Raw genomic sequence first — 19375 nt, forward strand, 5'->3', positions numbered from 1 at the left:
GGATGGCCCCACTGTACAGAGTGGTGACGGTGGAGCGACGTGAGCCAAACCGGCTGACTACATTTAGGAGAGAATTTAGAATTCATTCTAATAAGATAAATGTTGCATTTGAGTGCCTTTGTCACATCTGCCTTTCTGTAATTCAACCGGAAATGTATTGTTATAGTGACTTGAAGTACATTTTTTAATATGTGACAGAGATAATGTCCAAAATACGGACAGGGGAGAAATAGAATAAGAAGTTGATTAAAGATTTGAAGAACTAATAAACCCGCAGGATAACAGTCGGTGTGGCGTTGCAGCAGCAGGCTCATAGAGCCTTGCTGCTGCAACGCCACACCGAACTAGAACATTTATCAAGACATTTACATGGTCTGGCTTCTACCGAGACGTGTTTAAGTTTGTACACATCAAACTAACATGTTTTATTATATAGCTGTTTGTGTGTAGGTGTGTGTGTGTGTGTGTGTGTGTGTGTGTGTGTGCATGTGTGTTTGTGTGTCTAGTGACATTGTTGTGCATACTATAGTAAACATTTGTTTTTCTGTGGACTTTTGAAGTCCAGTAAAAACATTCAGAGGTAAGTATACGTCGATCGACTTAGTAACAGTCGCCTTCAACCCAACAGGGAAGCAGGAAATCATGAACACAATAAATGTCCCACAGGTTCAGAGCCAGAGTTAGGCTTCCCAACTGTTGCTGCCTGTGATGAAAATTAACCTTAAAGAAAACAAATGTTGAAACACTTACATTTCTTGAAGTATTTATGAAACAGACACTTGGAATAATTCAATTGAATGACCAGAGCTCCACCCCACAAACGGTGAGGAGATCTGACCCGGAAAAGATAGTGCTACATAGTCTTTTACAGTCATAGTTATTGATGAAGTGTTTGACCCTCATCCCTCATCCCCCTCTTGCTCCTTTCTACTTCCCACAGCATCCATGTGAACCGGTTCTGTCTGTTTTCCCAGAGATACAGAGAAAGACAACAAAGCAACCTGCCACTACCATGATAAGATCCGATATCGCCCACTGCAAGATGAGCTGAACTGTTAATGTGTTCTTAATATAACAGTTAATATTAAGAAGAAAGACCAGTGATACATTCTCCACCACACTGCCCTGTCGTCTTCTCTGCACTGACGGCCACATGACAAGAGGTGCTCCTGCCTCACCGGCCTGACCCAACGTTGCATCTTCATTACCTCTTGCACATAGTTTACTTCTTCTTCTTCAAGGTTAAAGGTGCGTGCTGCTACCTGCTGCACCGGATTGTGAAACATATTGGCTTTATAATGGCTTTTGTCATTCAAAAACAATACCATCAAATGTTAAGAAAAAGTAAAATGTTGACTTTAAAAATAAGTTAAATTGTGGATATTAAACCTGTTTCAATGTAAATAAAGCCCTTATAACATACTAGTGTGTCTCCTATCTCTTCTCATAGCTACCATCCGGTCTTTTTTTCTCACACTGAACTATACACAACATTCTGCAGGTACATAACTCACATGCATCCGATACAATCTTTTTCCAATATGTGCTCACAAGAAATAACCCATTATTGTCTACATTTACCTCTATCAGTTCTCACTTTGAATGATGTTGTTATTTCTACCCCCAGAGACATAATCACACATTTCCTTGCAGGTAGTTTTCCAGCAGCTGGCATCCTTGAAGTTGTATTACAGCCTTCCAATGTTACTTATTTTCATCACAGCCCTGTAAGTGGTCCTGTTATTTTCAAAAACAGACAGTGCTCACGCAGTCACGGCAGATGAGTAATTGACTCGTTACATCTTACAACCACTCTAACTGTAAAAAAAACTCTGCAAATAACAGCAAGCTGACAATTCTCCTCCTAATCCCAGTCTAATGACTGGGAATCATCACCGCTGTCCAGGTGGCCTCTGATAATGGACCCTTTGACCCGACTGTAATAAGCTGCATGTAATCACTGTGAATCTTACTCCTATAACTTAGACATGTACAACATCTCCCCCTCGGACCATCGTGGCTTGTTGGCTGTTGTTCCTATTGGTCGAGCGGTCAGTTAGGGTCCGGTACCTGGTCAGAGACCTCCTGGACACCTTTCAATCAATATGCTTATAACTGGAACAGTTCATGAGGGAAAGATATTCTACTGTTATGTTTGAATACTTTCAGTGTTTAACTCTAGTGTGAGATATAACATACTTAAGTATTTCAAAGGCGTAGATAATTATAATTATTTAAACTCAATACATTTTCCTTCCACACTCCCTATTATTCTCACTAAGCAAAAGGCTATGAATATAATAGGTATGTAGAGGGCACCGACACAACGCCTTCTGTAATCAAATCTGGTATATGATATCATTGAGTCACCACAAGCATAACGGTCATCTTTCTGTTCGTTGTCACATGGATATGCCTCCATCTAGTGGCAAGATCACACAACGCTGGATGAATAAGGCCAATTTTATTCAAAAGTAAAAAATAAATCCAGAAATTATCAAATGTTGCTGCAGTAAAAACGTAAACATTGATTCATTTTCAGGGGAAAAAAATCCTAGATTCACAAAAGGCTACACAGAATTTTTTTTTTTAGAAACATGACAACTTTCTAAAGTTACCAAATAAAAAGCTGAAGAATGTCTCCATCTATTTCTAAATAAAACAGTTATTAAAGCAAACCAGTATAGGAAAATTCACGTGTGGCTTTCTACGCAGGCATATGTCACGTCGGCTTGGAAAGGACCCGATCCGTACACAAGCTGTCGTTGACGTAGGCCGCCGACTGACAAACATTGTATCTGTGCAGATGCAATATTACTGAGGAGGAAGACGAGGAACGCTGAGGGGCAGAGGATGTATTTTAAAAAATCAGAGCAGCTCATAATGTCCGACCAAGCAGTGATGGAAGAAGAGAAGGGGCGACTAAGTGCCTGTGTTTACAGTACCTCAGAGATAAAGAGTGTAAAGGTCCTATTTACAGCGGAACGCTGCACTGATTAGATGATAACAGTGATGAGACTTTGGCTTCTTCCAATATCCTAATGACACAGTGCGGGTTAAGGTTCGGGAAGCAGGTGGCGGACCAGAGGTCCACTGCAATACATCTTGAGTTTCCCGACATTGATTTTCTCTGAGCTTTCTACACCGCGTCGCCGGTCTCCCTCTTGAATACTTGATATTCGTACTTGATGCCGTTCTCTTCTTGAATTCCACTCGGCACATCAGGAAATCTGGTTTAGAAACGGGGAAAAGAAATGAGTTTGTGAGTTCATTCATAAAACATTGTGGAAGAAAACCTTCTGACATAAAAAAGCAACGTACTTTCTCAACAAACATCACCATTACAAAATCAGTCTCTCAGGAGGGCGGCAGCAAAGCTTTACACATTTAAATAACTGCATGTAAAGATCCCCTTTTCATAACTATAACCTTTAAAGTAAACACAGGCGCGTTCAGGCGTGGGGCCCGAGCCTCTGTAGTGAGGACAACCTGCACGATAATGATGACGATGAGGAGGGGAACACATACCCTTCTTGTTTTTTGAAGAGTCCTCTGTCAAACTCGGGGAAGAAAACGTCGCAGTCGAAGTCGGCCATGACGTCTGTCAGGTAAACCAAGTCACACCACGGGTGCTTCAGCGCATCCTGACCATCAACAAGGAGCAACAGAGACATTGGTCACCACAACAATCAGGACAACCGGACTTTTCCGTGAGTATCGCAGCCCGAATATGAGACATAACGGGTCTTTTATTGTGAAAGGAAACATGATGATGATGAGAAGACAAGGAGGAAGGCATTCGAGTGGCTCCACTTGGCACTAGACATTTCACCAGTTCCCTGTTCACCAGGCCCACTGGTGTGAGATCAATTTAAAAGGTTATGTACTTGAACAACAGGCTTGTGCTGTTTAAAGTGTGTGCTTATCAAATTAGCTCGTAAATGACAAGCAAACAAAAAGAGTTACATTCTTGTGACCGAGAGGGCCGGTTTGAAGTCGGGTAGAGTTGGGAACGTTGGATAACAGGTTTGTGGAAGGGAGGCTCAGCGCTCCGGCTGGTTTACCTCGTACACCCGTGTCCCTCCAACAACCCAGATGGTCTCAATCAAGTCAGCGAGGGGGGGCTGTGCAGCCAGACGGGCGGCACTGTCCAAGTCCTGACACAAGAAGTGAGCGTGATCTGGAACCGCCCTGTGAGAGGAGACATCTCCATTAGTTTGAGAAGGAGGCGGGACCATGAACACGCCTGGGATGTGTGAATGACTTGTTGGCGCTCTCACTCCATTGTGTTGCTCAGCACCGCGTGCAGAACATTGGGCAGCGGGAAATCTGGTTTTGGGACGGAGAACCAGCACAGCTTCCCCCAAACCATCAAGTTCATCTTTCCTGAAACAGAAAATAATTCAATATATCTGTAACACCCTGTTCTGTTTCTCCTGTATTCTGTGTCTCCTCTGTGTCTTCTGTCTTAATTGTTTAATTCCCTGCACCTGCCCTCAGCCTCTCCTGATTGTGTCATTCCCTGCACCTGCCCTCAGCCTCTCCTGATTGTGTCATTCCCGTCACCTGCCCCAGCCACTCCCGTCTCGCTGATCTCTGATGTCCCACACTTGTGTTAACCCAACCTTATATATTCTCCCAGTCTTTGCTTTGTTCCCTGCCAGATTGTTGTGTGTCTTGCCCCTCGTGTCAATTCGCTCATGACCAGTCTGGTTTTAAGTAAAAACATTTGTTCCTCAAACCCAGAGTCGGACAGTTCTTCTGCACTTGAGCTTGAGTATAAGGACCAAAATTCAAGTGGGATGTGGCTTTAGAACACAGTCCTCTCTTTAATACGATGTAATTGTGATGTTGAAGAATACCTGGTCTCGACACCCCCGTCACATGGCTCCTAAAATTCAGGAATTCAGATCTGCAAAAGTCACATTTGCAATGTTATTATCATTTTCAAGATCAAATAAGACAGAAAACAATCAGCTCATAAACTATTATGTTCTGTCGCTTACAGTTTCCACAGAGAAAATGATCAACGAGTGAATACGACAACACACCCAAACCACTTTTTTGTTTTACCATGTTGTGCAAGCTCCCCTCAAGGCACCACTGGTATCACTACTGTCTTTATTGTGCTACTTCCTCTACTGTACTCCTACACTTCCATTCCTGTTAACTTTGACACCAGTGCTGCAGCATTTTTGATTCATCAAATACTAAATCAGGAATCAAATGACAATGTTAACAACTTCATTTGGCATTTGTCAGTTAGAAATACCAAGCATGTTTACTCCCGTCTCGTGTGTACTTTTGATTCAATAAAGCAGTATTACTCTCATCATGGCTAAAGGCATTTTAACTCTTTCCTCAACGTTACCAATTAAGAGGTTTGCAGAGCACGTGATGGGACAGCAGCAGTTCATTCAAAGAAGGGATGCTATTGATACATAAATACATGAATACAAGCCCATTGAGCTGTCCTGCTCCACACACGCACTCACGCACACACTGATGGCCAAAATGAGTTATTGCAAGTAGTCTTGACACACTTGCACTAAGTTCTCTCTTACGGTAAGTTCCAGGGCATTTGCCCGTCCTTCCCGATGCCCCCGTCGTTGCAGGCCGCCGCGATGAGGCGAACCGGCTTTTCCATCTCCAAAACGCGTCGTCCCACAAGCGCAGTCACGAACATGCTCTCTGTCTGCGCGCGCGGACCAATTTATATCGAATCTCCACGTGACCCATCGCCCCCCACCCACACCGAGTCAGCTGTTCCTCGACACGGGTAACGTCCTCCGTGCGGTCGCTCAGCGTCGCAGTCATTCGGTACACCTCCTCGAGACCGCAAAGGAAAGGTTGGAAACCACAACTAACTTCTAAGAACACGCGCACGCGCACACGCACGCGCACGCGCACACGCACGCGCACACGCACACGCACGCGCACACACACGGGGTCCATGTGATACAACTATACACCATTGACGCAGGCTTAAAGGATGGTATGCTGCAGATTAAATAAATACACACATAAAACAGTTGGTAATTACCATTATTATTTTCTATTTGTGTCACGAATTGCCCGTCATAATAGTTGTTTTCATTCGGGTTGCTGATTTCATGAACTCTCATGTCATTTCAGACCCGGCCATTCACACCTGATCATCATTCATAAAGCCCTCTGAGGCAAATGTGTAATGTGTGATATTGGGCTATTTAAAATGAACTAAACTAAACTGAATTTAATTCCCTTCACCTGGTTCTCACGCCCATCTCACCTGCAGCCCATCCCTTCGTTAGTCGGTCAGTATTTCGGGCCCCTCACTCATCCTCTTCCAGACTGTCTTATGTATCGTTACCTTAGTCTGTATTCCTGTCTGCCTGTTCTGACCTTCGATTATCGGCCTGCCCCTTTTTTTGACTTGTTTCCCTCACACTGACCTCCCAGTGTTGACCCCGCCTTTACCCAAAAGTACCTAAAAGTGATCATCTTTGTTACCCGTCTCCGAGTCGTGCTTTTAGGTTCCAGTCTGTTGCACCGTTAGTTTGAGCTCCTCAGTGACGGACGGCTTCATATTTTCAATATTGAAGGGCATCGTTTGTGCACTGCATCTTGTTTCCCACCGGAAGAGGACTCTAAAGGGCATTGATCAACCAGGATAAACCTTTAGTGCCTTTCAGGTCGTCATTTCACTGTTTCCTCCACTGGAAAGGAACTTTAAGTTGCATCTCTTCTGAAAACTCCCCACCCGATTCCACCAGTGGATCTACCACAGTCCAGGCTGCTCAAAATGTGCACAGATATCTGCAACATTTGAGGGAAACAGGATAAAAAGGTAAACAAAAATAGATTGAAAAAGATGTGATCTACGTGAAACACTTTCACAAGTTATTTGTCCCAAGTTCACATATAAAAATACAGCAACTGCAGAAAAAAGAAAAATCAAAAGGATACGACAAAGTTTCATTTATTGCCATTTCAATAGTTAGAATTTGGCCATTCTTGATACAAAAATAATATATTTACAATCACGTGGGAGACCAAAGCACACGCATTCACAGTGGAACTTTGAGTTTTGGTTACAGAATATTTACAAAAGTAGTTTTGAGACCATAGAACCAAATATACAAAAGCTGGAAAGAAGAACAAATATTTTCATTTCATATAACGGCCATTGTAAGGCTGTATGTTCAGACCCAAAAGCCTAGCGGCTGTACAGCCGGGTTCCGTGTACTCACGACAGTGTGAGCTAGTTTGTTTTGGAGAAAAGAAACGACCGCGTGCCATCTCATCAGATCACGCCTCGGTGCCAACACGGGGCCGAGGGCACCACACACGGGGAATATTCCATATTCTCTGGATTGTGTTGTTGTTTCCCATCATTTCGATAACAATGAGATTTCACACTCACATAAAGGTGTAGAGGCCGGGGGGTTAAAAATCAGCTCACTATTTATGAGAAATAATAAACATTTAGCTGATTTAATAATCCGCTGAACTACAGTTTCACCCTGATGCCGGACTGATGTGGGCTGTTGAGGCATTGCTGATGATGACGAGTGTTTTTAACAGTTGTACAGTTACACACTGTAGTGGAGGACAATGGGTTGGTTTTGAGACTTCTTAGATCTTGTTTCTTCCCTTTATCCTCGACTTTCAGGCTTCTCTCCCTTCAATGTCAGCATCGTCTCTGAAGTCCTTGAGTTCCTGAGATGTGCGATGCGTCAGATCTGGAGACCGAGATGTGTTATGGATCTATAGCATTCGCTATAGTTGTTAGTTAGTTGTCAGCTGAGGGCACTACAGGAGAAGACCTTTGTGTTCTGCTTTCTGCTCACTATTTGATCTGCGTCCAGGATTTAGAGACGCTTTTGAGTTGAGTTTCTTCATGGCGCCGCTTCTGTGTGAAATGACCTCTCTCTGCAACAACACATGAAACACTGAAGTCAGTGAATTGAAAATACCCATCAAGCTAATACTTCCTTTTAAAGTTCAGCAACTTGGCTGAGGGCATTTTATTGTTTTGGAATATCAGAATCAACTTCATTTGGCCAAGTATGCGTGCGCATACAAGGAGTCTGAAGCACTGGTATGTACACTAGTAGAGGTACATGGGAGTAAATGTTTACGGTATTTTGCATAACAAAAAATAAATACTTAATGTATATACTAGTTGATTGTGTACAGCGTGTACTTTTAAAGATGTCTGTAAGTACATCTGGCTTAGGGTTTAGGGACAACAGCAGTAGTTTAGTTGCTTATTAATGGCTTTTGTCATTCAAAAACAATAGCGAAAAAATAAAATGTTGACTTATGTTGATTGATATTTTTATCAATGTAAATAAAGGCCTTCTACCGTACCAGTGTGTCTCCTATCTCTGTCTGTGTGTCTCGCTATGAAAGCTGAATATTCAGTTCAATTCAGCTAATATTTGCTATCGTGCTGCCAGCTGGCCCACTTTCATGGCTATCAATTTGAGCCAAGTGTAAGGACTTTGCGTAAATACTATTATCAGTTTCTTGTAAGATTTTAAATGTATGACATGTATTAACATGCAAATAAAAGTATTTTATCCAATGACAATGTAAACCAGCCAACATACATACCTGTTCGAGATGTTCCTGCATTTGTGGAGAGGCCTTCAGACGACCCTCCCGGACCATGACTGGTGCCACAGTTGACTCCTCCGACACTGCTGCCGGTTGCACTGTTGGGATTGGCAGGTACTGATGCCAGCAGGCCTGAAAGGAGAGCAACGCATGTTGATTACCCACATGTCAACACTTTGTGATGACTATAAAGACACATTGGCTCTATGTTGGCTCTTTTGGTCTCATGAAAATGTTTGTACTTGACAGTCAGATTTGTTTTGTGCCTAAATAGTTGCATCAAAACAGAAGCATTTATTTAGTTGTGGTGTATTCAATGGCAAAGTTGTGTAATGAATCAAACGGCAAGTAAACTCATATCTACGGTCCCTAGAATTGGTGTATGGGGTTGACTGTCATAACAAAGGTTTCATAGGGAATCCTAAATCGCAGGAGTGACTAAAAAGTCAGAACTATATGAATTTTTTTTTTTTAAATTACTTTTCAATTCAATTCAATTCAGTTTATTTGTATAGCCCAATTTCACAAATTACCAATTTGTCTCGGAGTGCTTTACAATCTGTACACATAGACATCCCTGCCCCAAAACCTCACATCGGACCAGGAAAAACTCCCAAATAACCCTTCAGGGGGGAAAAAAAGGGAAGAAACCTGCAGGAGAGCAACAGAGGAGGATCCCTCTCCTAGGATGGACAGATGCAATAGATGTAATGTGTACAGAAGGACAGATTTAGAGTTAAAATACATTCAATGAATATGACAGAGTGTATGAATAGTTCATAGTAGGCATATTCCACGATGGAGACCTCCACGATCCATCAGGCAGATGGCGGTGGGGAGGAGGAGTGGGCGGAGTCTCAACAGGACAGTGGCGTAGTCATGAGCAGGAATTCCACGACCCAGACGATCCATCAGGCAGATAGGATCTATGCCGTCTCATAGGGTCCGATGACCCCATGAGACGTAAAGTCAAAAGGACTTCCGGGGAGAAAGCAGAGTTAGTAACGTGTGATTGAGAGATGAAAATTCATCCTTAAGGAGAGAAAAAAGAGGAGATAGGTACTCAGTGCATATCTATATAAATTAGGGCTGTCAGCGTTAATGCGTTAATCTATGCGATTAATTTGGCCGCGTTAACGCACTAAAATATTTTAACGCAACTTTGTTTTCTTCCGGTGTTCGTTGAAGTTTTTTCACTCCCCTGAATTTCAAACCGCGGCAGTACGGTTTGACACCGTTTCTGTTTTTAAAACAATTATTTCTCCGCGAAAATAAGGATCATAAATCAGTTTAACTCGTGGATGAATCAGTCGGGTTTCCTCCTCTCCTTCCTCCCGTCTCCCCCTCTGATACACAGAGGAACGAAGGGGCGACGTGTCGGGTGACGCGGCGCGGAAAGAACTCGTCACACGAAACCTTCAACGTGATTGGTCAATCCGTTTGTCTGTCAACATTTTGCGAAAAAAACAACCAATGAACACTCAGTAATTCACAAGGACCTCCCACCACACAGATAAGGCTCATTAGCAACCTGTCAGTCAGAAGCCAGAGAACACGGCGCAAGGACAATTGTGCCTCATTGTATAGAGATGAGATTGTTCTGTAATGTTTGATGTCGAACACGGGGGTATGTGTCATATGCAAACGCCTTTAAAAGGTGAATTTACATTTTTTTGTCAAATGGAGAAAATGCCCCCAGCCTCCAGAGGGTTAACGTGACATATTTGAATGTCAGTCAGTTTACCAAGGCCACTGGTTCTGCTGCTGTTCAGTGTTAAAGATGACAGGACCAATGGGGTCTCAATATACTTTTTTTTTTTTACTAATCTGGGTGTTTCACTGAAGAAACAATTTATCATCCACAATATTAAATACCTCACTGGCACTTTATAGGTAGGAGCCTCTTTGAAAACACAGCTCTGTGTGAAGTTTTGTCTTTAAAAAGAAGAAAACAAAACTTTTATTCGCGATTAATGAATTTCAAAATGTGCGATTAATCAGTTAATTTTTTTTAATCGATTGACAGCCCTAATATAAATACATATTTCCAGATATTTAGAAATGCATTAAAGTGATGACAGGAGAGAGTGATTTTGAGGCTATCCATATTTGGTCCCTACCCAGTCCTCTGTAGCTGGAAAGCTGCTGGTAAATCTGCTTCATGCGCTCTATGTTGATGCGGCTGGCCTCGCCGTGGTTCACCATGGGCCTCGGGTAGTGGACTCCAACGGTGCACTTGGCTGCCTTCTGCACTTCCTCTGGGGCATTCCAAGGATCATAGATGTATTTGGCTGGAAAGCCTTTCAATATGGGCAAATAACGCCTGGAAGCAGGGAAAGAAGAGAATGAAGACGGCTTTGGAGGATAACCGATGCGTGGAACATGATATGAGGTGAAGTATAATATTGCAGCACACTACCGATATATGTGCGTGTTGTCTGAGATGTCACAGAATTTCCACAGTTGATGAGTTATTGTTCAAACACCAGTAATACAGACTGTAACAGCCTATTCTTGAGTATTGGCACCGTAAATTAGGTCACACAATTTGCCTCATTGTTCAATCAATTACTAATTTACTACACATGACTGTGACAAACCTTGACCAATCAGTCCCCCCTGACCAATCAGTCCCTCTTGACCAACCCCCCCATCCCCCATGTGAAGCTACAAAGTATCAGAAGCTAACAATTAGATATTATATCCCCATTTGAAATGGAGTACAAATACAAAGCCCGGTGCTTTTATACTCATGTGCTGCAGATGGAAGTACTGACTGACCGTATGTAGTCCCCGTTGGGGTCCGTGCGTCGTCCAAATCCCACAGGGCAGTAGCAGTGGAAAAACTGCTGGAAAAATGAGCTGCAAGAAAGCCACATCCAGCTGCCAGCATTCACACTCCAGTCCGCATCGATGAGCAGCTCTTCAAACACCTGCAAGACACAGAGTGGACAGTTGGGACAACGCACGCTCGGGATTTCAATCAGAGCAAGAAACATCAGGACAGCAGCAGCTGGGCACATTCATTTACTGTACCTCCTATGCGCTTAGATGGGAGATCCCTTTGCTCTGTTCTTACCTTCATGCCTTCCTCCCAGCTGACCCACAGGTCTCCCCTGGTGAGGAAGCAGGCCACAGCATGCCTCGCCAAATGATGGATCCACCCCTCCTGCCTCAGCTGGGTCATAATGGCGTCTATCCAGGGAAAGCCTGTCCGTCCCTCTGCCCACTTGCCCAGCGCCTCTGGGTTTCGGTCCCAGGGGATCTGTACACAAACGGGGTTTCCCTCCATCTTGTCGAAGCAGGGGTTGTTGGTGGCAGTCGTATAGAAGAACTCCCTCCACAACAGCTGGCCATACAAGGAAAGTGGCGGGGTGCTGTTCTTCTTGACCTGATGGGATAATGGGATAACACAAGGTTGGTCTAAAATAAAAATGGAAATACGAGATAAAAACGTTAAAGAAAATGTTTCCAAATATGAATCGTTTGTGTCGTTTCTTGTCTGAATGGTGGTCCTTCATACCTTCTTGTAAAGATCCGTAAGTTTGAAGTAGAAGAGCCGACAAGAGAGACACCCAAAGCGCAGGTAGGGGCTGAGGCCCGTAGGACTGGCCAGCAGGGAGTTGGCGTTCATACGTGGACGCTCAAAGTTTGCGACCCATGCCTTAAAAAAAGAAGGTCAGTTGACTTCTAATTAAAATATGTCGCTGTGATTGCTGATAGAAAATCAAGAAATATTTAAGCCTGAGGAGGTGAAAAAAAATCCTGGAAACGTCCAGTCCAAAATGTGTTTTACTCCACATCTTAGTTGAAGCAAACCTTTATGCCTTCGGGTTTATTGGCTTTTAATGATCAATCTTTTCTTTCTAGTTATGAGGAAACTGATCTCACCCCGACCATTCTAGACTTAATGGCCTCAAATAATTATAAATATAAGTCAAACAAAACTGTGCAGGCCCTCACTCGTCCATTTGTCTGCTTTACATTTCGTTCCGTCTTCGTTATCGTTATGTAACAAACACTGAGACGTTTACCAGAGACAGGCTGCCTTGTGCCATTTTAATTCAGATACGGATGTTTCCACATTAACATGGTTCAGATTAGAGGTCGACCGTTACTGGATTTTTAAAGGCCGATATACAACAATAGTTCGGAGCAGGAAGAAGCTGCTGGACAAATAATTGTCCGTTACCATCCAGAAAAAAGAAAGAAAGAAAAGAATCTTTGACTCAAATAATCACGTGAGAACCATTCAACAGAACAAAGAGTCACAGTAATGAATACCTAAATAGATAGTGTGTCTAAATGTGAAACTAAACATAAAAGTCAAATGAATAAAAATGGGCTGACTTTTGACACTCATGTTATAGACATTGTGTGTTTGATCACCATCGAGCTTTTACCTGCGTCTATTTCTATTTTTTTCATGTGTCTTGGGTCAGTGTCCACATGTATGTAATGACTGGAGCTAAGTAAGCAGTCAATCTCAAGTTAATCATGACTATATTCATTTCTTATGTTGTGCTTATTCTGTGTTGTAGAAGGTATTTTTTACCTTTCTCTCCAGATGCCGCTCGAGCCTCACGAGGGCTTCGGTTTCTCCACCCGGCCAAACAGCTGAGGTCAGGCCCTCTGTCTCGAAACCTAAAAAAAGAACAATATTCAACTATAGACTCAATAAATTGTGCAAAATCTGAAACACTGATATAGTTGTGAATATATATATATTTTTTTTTCATACACCTAACAAACTTTCAAATGCTAAAATTATTTTAAAAACCTACCAAGCTCTTCCAGGGAGGGCACCGCAAACTTGTCATCGTGGTCTTCGCTGATGGGCGTGGCACATTTTTGGATGACCTCGGACGTGATCGTCTCTGCAGGCAGCTCCACAGCATCCATACGGTTGATGAGGGCCAGGAAGCGCTTATACGTAAGAGGAGACTGACCATCGTTGAGCTCTATGATCCTTTAGGGAAGAGCAACGTGAAAGAAATCAACACAAGTCTTCACAAACACGGATCAATACTTTTTTGTAATGGTTAAATATAGCATTGCTTATGTTACTAAAGTAGAAGCAGAAATTTAATGGTGAATGGTATGTGTCTAATAAAAGTCAGATGCCGATGTCAGCAGGAAGTGACGTGTAGGGTCACAGGGCAGGAATATACAATGGGCCTCTGTCTTGAGAGGGAGAACCTCAATCAGTTGTGTGTTCATGTCCTATGGAGCAGGTCATCGCTCTCCCTCTGTAGGATGCCTTGACTTTTACAATGTTGAACATCTTGTCACCGACTGTCTTGGGTGTGTGTGACCTACTTTTTCCCTTGCGAGCAAAAAAGGCAGAAAGACAACTTTGATTCAGAGACGCAATTCTTCATTCACGATTGTCTGAGTAACACTTCCATCATAGTGTTAAACAGGTTCAGAACTACGGGACATTTGTTTCAACTAAAATGGTAAAGTCACTCACTTGTCCAGGTTGTAGAGGGTGTGAGCAGTCCGCACCATGACCTCCACTCCAGCCTCACTGGCTAGCTTTTGGATGGCAGCATCGCGCTCCTTGCCAAACGGCTCAGAGTCATACTCGTAAGATAGACGGGTGGTCTGCCATTCCTGAGGGACAGCAATAAATAATTTTAAAAAAATGTTTGCAGAAATTTGCCATCAACATCTTCCATCGTTTTTAAAGCCACTGTCACATGAGCTATAACTTTATGTAAAAAAATATTTAGAAAGTTTCCGTTTATTTCAGAACAAAGCTCAGTATAAGAGACTGCATCTTCTACTTTAGTTCACCAATCGTACCTTAAAAATACGAGGAAAGACATCTGTAGGCTGGCCTCTGATGACAAACAGGCGGGAGTTGAGTTTGCGCAGGCTGGCGTCCAAGTCCTCCAAGCACTGCAACAAAAACCTGGAACCAAGCAAACAGAATGATCAATTCACTGATTAGAAACCAGAGGGTTACAAGATAAATGTATTGTCATTGTACAAAATGTTTGCTGGGTGAAAAGATACACGCAAAAATAAACCTATATTATGTGAGGAGGAGGAATTACAGCGTCTCAAAGCGGTTTTAAAGTTCAGTTCGCTCATACTTAAGCGTCGCTTGCCAGACAGCAGCACGGTGAACATTTGCCACCAATATCACCGTCAATACAGGACGTCTATTCAAGATTATTGCCAAATCAAATCTTTGAAATAAAAAGACATAACCATGCGGTTCAAATGCACAAATGACCAAACTAAGTAAAATTGTAACCATATTTACAAAATGTTACATAAAGGCTACAGAACACAAATCTCTCATCAATAAAGAGTGTTTTCATGTGAACAGACCGCCCTCTTCTGGTGAAGTCTTGTCACACGCAGTCGACCACACAGCTCTTTCATAATGTCACCAAGAGCAGCATCAGACCAACGGCGACACTCAACAGATGGTGAAGTGCCGTCTCTAAGCGAGGTAACATCCCGACATGCATTACAGTGAGAACATTGCGTTCGTGGGACAGACGCTTCAGCATTTAACCTTTGCTGACCTTGTTAACTTAAAGCCTTAAATGAATAATAGACTCTGGTCTTAGAGTTTTGTAACCAATCGTATGGTTGTAGGAAAGGATTTGCTCGTGTTGTAACATGAATACTAATCATTAAAATCTGAGTAATCCTTCTTTTACTCTCTATTTGAAGATTAAATAGACAAACTATCATTCTACTATCCTGGGTTTTCTTCAACACTTGTTATTATAAACAAACAACCTGCACTATGTTGAAAGGTGCCCCAGATTACGTCTCGGCCTTACAGGTGAGAGCATTGAGATGGAGGAGAAACTGAGCATTTATTATGAACAGCAGTAAACATGGTGCGTGTGTGGTTGTGTGCGTGCGTGTGTTTGTGTGCGTGCATTTCATGTAGGTCAAAATAGGGAAGCAGTGGTTGTGACGTAATCCCCATGGCAACCCACTGACCCAATTTTAGCATCAGATTTAGTAAGCAGGGAAACGGTGTTACTGCGTTTACAGTACACACCTCTCCTCAAGACATGGAGGTCAAATAATGTATTGACATATGAATTAAATGATGGACTATATTCCAGGGAATTCATACCCAACTGTACAGTGGTACAGTATGAGGCCAAATGATGTAATGCACCATATGCGAATCAGTGGAGAGATTCGAGGAAAGCATCGGCCTATTTGTAAAAATCACTCTTTAAATATTATATATATATCTATTTATATAGTTGTCAATTATTTCTATAAATTGTATATCAGCTAAATGATTCGCTCCTTGTTGGCATGAAGTTACTAAAGCGACTGGATGGCAAACTGATAGGATCATGCCAACGCTTGTATCCAAGGAAACATACAAAGAGAGATGCATTAAGATGAAGTGCTCATCAAGCTCTGTGGATTCATCGTTTCTTGTGATACAGCCGAGTTGATGTAAACAAGCATGTCTGCTATAAAGAAGAACATACCAGATAAGAAAGAAAACACATCTTGAGAAATGAAAGGCCATCATTGTCGACAGCGTATGACATATTGGGCGCTCACTTGCTTGCTGACGTTGAACAATGGCCAAATTGAGTTTTCTGCCATAAATGTTAATTCACTGACATTGCAGAAACACCAAATATCTGAAGGTGCATTATGTTCCTATTTTAAAGCAGCATATGTCAGCATAATCAAAACCACGAGGAATTAAAATACATGAACATTTCATGTCTATGAACAGGTTTGTAAATAAAATATGATGATGTTATAACAAGTTGCATTTAGTAAATGGTATGCTAGGTTAGAAAATGTGATGCAGCTCTTTAGAAAGGTGACATAAAACAAGTCACTAAACTAATGCTATCCTATTTTAAAGTGATGCATGACAACACAAGACCCACTTGGGCAGAGCGGTGGTTAAATCGGTGTCTCTAGGTTTGTGGTGATGGAGCACTACATATTCTGTTAACCCTCCACCCGCACTCACATCTCAATCGTTCTGCCGCCCTGCCCCACCCCTTACCTCCACCTGTTGATGCCCACATTGGAGGACCCTGCGAACCAGGGGTCCAGGATGTAGACGCAGCGCAGGGAGTCCGCATCCCGGATCGAGTCCCTCAGAGACGGGTTGTCGTGCAGCCGCAGTCCCTTCCGGAACCAGTGGATGGTGTTGACCACCATGTCGCCTGCTTGCTTTCTTTATCAAGGAGGGTAGGGGATTCCCCCCAAAACAACAACAAGCCAAATAGTCAAGTGTCTATTCACCGGGCGGGGACGCGTCCGAGCTGGCCAGTGGGTTCGTGGAGGAGTGGTTCGGGTTACGAAGCGTGCCCGTGCTTCATGAGCTCACAAGGAGTCTCAGCCACAGCACAAGCGAGGGGGAGAATAGCCAAACTCTTGATCGATGAACGTTGGACGTGGTTTCTGAAGAGCAGCGATGTCTAAACTGTTTAATGTTCCAACCTGTCGCGCGAGTGAAGACGCCCACGTAACTAGCTCGTAAAAAGTAGAAGTAGCTCAAATGTCTACGGTTCGTCTCCGCATGTAACGTCGGTCCGCGATAATAACCGTGTGCACATTGTGGCGCCTGGTAAACACCTCCGAGTCCGACACGCAAATTGTCCTTCCAACAGCTCCACTCCCGAGAGTGCGCAGTGGGAAAATGGAGCGCTCTGATTGGTCGGACTCCACCGTTACGTAACGTTTCTGTGTCACGTTTATGTAACGCGCTCGCTTACCGATGATTACATGTCACCTGCAGCTGCTTCAAGGATCGACATGACCCATTTTCAGCCGTAATTTCCCCTATTTGTGCTGGGGTTAATCTTTTGGGTAACATGAATTAAAGACACCCCTAAAGTATCCGATAAAGGCAACTAATCGGAGTGTTTGAGTCACGTTACGCGCGGTTCCGCGATGGACGCTGAAGTACCCGGATGAGCACATGCGGAGAAAGCAGGCTTGGCTCGAAGTAGGTGTGCTCGATTTACACACCGGGATCGCACCGCTGCCACTGTGCGTTTGGCCGATGAACCCCGCCCACTCTCAGCAGCGATGCTCTGTGACCAATGGGAGCCACATTGAAATACAGGAATTGTAATTTGTGAAAGTAAAACACATAGGTAGTAATATTCATCGCCCTGGTTGTAATATATAGGATAATTACAGATATAGGAAGAGGACATCCACACTAACATATTTATTATATTTGACTGTTGTTATTATTTTGAACATGTCAACATGCATTCATTTGATTGTCTATGCAAATGAAGACATCATTGAGTTTCTTATAGTTTCATTAATACTTATGTGAAAATGGTATACATTTCTTTTTGTTGTTGTATAGGCTATCAAAGAAAAACCTCAGAGGAAAGAGGAACGTGCTGTGAGAGGAACCTCGGCTACTGTATCACCTGGAGAAGGCGATCTAAACCTATTTGCTCTAAACAACCAGGCCTGTGAGGCATTAATCTATTATATTTTAACTTTCCAAACGCAAAAAACATTTGTATTTATCAGTTATCAGCTATCAGCTCACCTTGAAACTGCCCGCTTTGTGATGCAGGAACCAAGGATAGTAGTAAACAGCAAATCTCAATTTAGAAACTTACATTAATAATATACTTAATGTTTAGTAAGTCACCTGAGTAACTTATGTAATTTTATTTCGTTTTGCAAGTAGACACTAGATGGCGATCTTAACCAGAATTGATTTTTAAGGGCCATGGAATCCCCTTATTCACATTATTTAATTTATGTAATCTTTCCCTCTTTTTTCAATCAATGATTTTTTCATTCATTTCATTTTTTTCCCTTCACAGGTTGCAGCTGCACATGTCAATGCCCTAAATTGATTGACGATACAACACAAACACTATACTGTGTAAGATAGTGTACATGTTAAGTGATGTAAATGTGCATGTCTTGTAAATTTAGCTGAAGGTGAGGTAATATGATACAGCGCAGGAGTCTACAGCTCAGTACGACGGCAGCAGCTCTTTGAGCTAAATGTTTACGTCAGCATGTTCACAATGACATGCTGATGTTCAGTAGGGAGCCTATAATGTCCTAAGCTTCGGCTGGTAGCATGCTGACATAATTGGCACAAAATACAAATTATAGCTAAGACTAATAGGAATGTCATTATGTTGTTTTGCTCATTAGTATTTGGTCAAATAAGGTGTATATTCCAAAGGCAATACATCCAAATGTAATTAGATGTATTTCATTTGGACCAAAGCGATGGACCGACCGACACCATCAGAACAACATCGCCATGAAAGCCACACTAACTTGGTTTGCACTAAAAGTTACTATGGTTTGAACTAAACGTAGTATGGTTTGAACTAAAAGTTACTAGTATGGTTTGCACTAAACGTTACTAGTATGGTTTGAACTAAAAGTTACTAGTATGGTTTGAACTAAAAGGGCTTTTGGCAAAACATCTTATTTGTTTATTTGCCTCATTTCATAATTGTGCTCCTTCTGACTTGATGCTCTAAATTAAATTTGATTGAAACGGACCCTTTGCCGAATAGGCTAAATTGAAGCAAATATAGTACATTACATTATCCTCTATAAAAGTATATATATATTTATGGTGAGTTTTACAACCCAACTTAGTTTCCAAAGTTATCCGAGTACCCTTTCACCTCTTGTATTGGATGATATTCTCTCATACTTCCTTCTGAACTGTGCAGACCTTTCAGTGGAGCTTGCGGCAACGTTAATCCATAAAGAACGAAAAGAATAAGAAATGTACACTTTTATT

General features: G+C 42.4%; 2 protein-coding genes across 6 annotated transcripts; both read right to left on the minus strand.

The window, feature by feature from the left end:
- Nucleotides 1-2447: 2447 nt before the first annotated feature.
- On the minus strand, nt 2448-5681 carry zgc:153031. The gene is made up of 6 exons (XM_056417173.1): nt 5565-5681; nt 4863-4912; nt 4281-4386; nt 4065-4191; nt 3529-3644; nt 2448-3230 (listed from the first exon to the last, which is right to left on the minus strand). The coding sequence occupies exons 1-6, from the start codon at nt 5645-5647 to the stop codon at nt 3140-3142; spliced, it is 573 nt and encodes a 190-aa protein (XP_056273148.1). The 5' UTR covers nt 5648-5681; the 3' UTR covers nt 2448-3139.
- Nucleotides 5682-6945: 1264 nt separating this feature from the next.
- cry1b (cryptochrome circadian regulator 1b) lies at nt 6946-17299 on the minus strand. 5 transcript variants are annotated; one of them, XM_056416523.1, is made up of 12 exons: nt 16628-17280; nt 14413-14521; nt 14078-14220; nt 13389-13573; nt 13160-13248; nt 12128-12268; nt 11684-11995; nt 11386-11537; nt 10725-10927; nt 8602-8736; nt 7833-7914; nt 6946-7724 (listed from the first exon to the last, which is right to left on the minus strand). In XM_056416523.1, coding segments are annotated over exons 1-12 (1710 nt in total). In that variant the 5' UTR covers nt 16786-17280; the 3' UTR covers nt 6946-7723. The 5 variants fall into 5 exon arrangements, 2 of the variants coding, with proteins under 2 accessions (XP_056272498.1, XP_056272497.1); XR_008832029.1 differs by lacking the exons at nt 6946-7724; nt 7833-7914 and adding exons at nt 9256-9287; nt 9411-9582 and having other exon boundaries at nt 8614-8736; nt 16628-17299; XR_008832028.1 differs by lacking the exons at nt 6946-7724; nt 7833-7914 and adding exons at nt 9138-9287; nt 9411-9582 and having other exon boundaries at nt 8614-8736; nt 16628-17299.
- Nucleotides 17300-19375: the final 2076 nt, after the last annotated feature.

This window comes from Pseudoliparis swirei, chromosome 6, assembly GCF_029220125.1.
Source record: "Pseudoliparis swirei isolate HS2019 ecotype Mariana Trench chromosome 6, NWPU_hadal_v1, whole genome shotgun sequence".
In the NCBI taxonomy this organism is placed as follows: domain Eukaryota; kingdom Metazoa; phylum Chordata; class Actinopteri; order Perciformes; family Liparidae; genus Pseudoliparis; species Pseudoliparis swirei.

Coding starts and splice junctions, on each gene's coding strand:
- zgc:153031 (XM_056417173.1), bottom strand. CDS start 5,647: ATGGAAAAGCCGGTTCGCCTCATCGCGGCGGCCTGCAACGACGGGGGC. Junction 4,913..5,564: donor CAAATGCCCTGGAACTTACC/GTAAGAGAGAAC, acceptor TGACTTTTGCAG/ATCTGAATTCCTGAATTTTA. Junction 4,192..4,280: donor GTGCTGAGCAACACAATGGA/GTGAGAGCGCCA, acceptor CTCCTCTCACAG/GGCGGTTCCAGATCACGCTC.
- cry1b (XM_056416523.1), bottom strand. CDS start 16,785: ATGGTGGTCAACACCATCCACTGGTTCCGGAAGGGACTGCGGCTGCAC. Junction 14,221..14,412: donor TCTTTCCTCGTATTTTTAAG/GTACGATTGGTG, acceptor GCTGTCCCTCAG/GAATGGCAGACCACCCGTCT. Junction 13,574..14,077: donor ACCCTCTACAACCTGGACAA/GTGAGTGACTTT, acceptor TCTTCCCTAAAG/GATCATAGAGCTCAACGATG.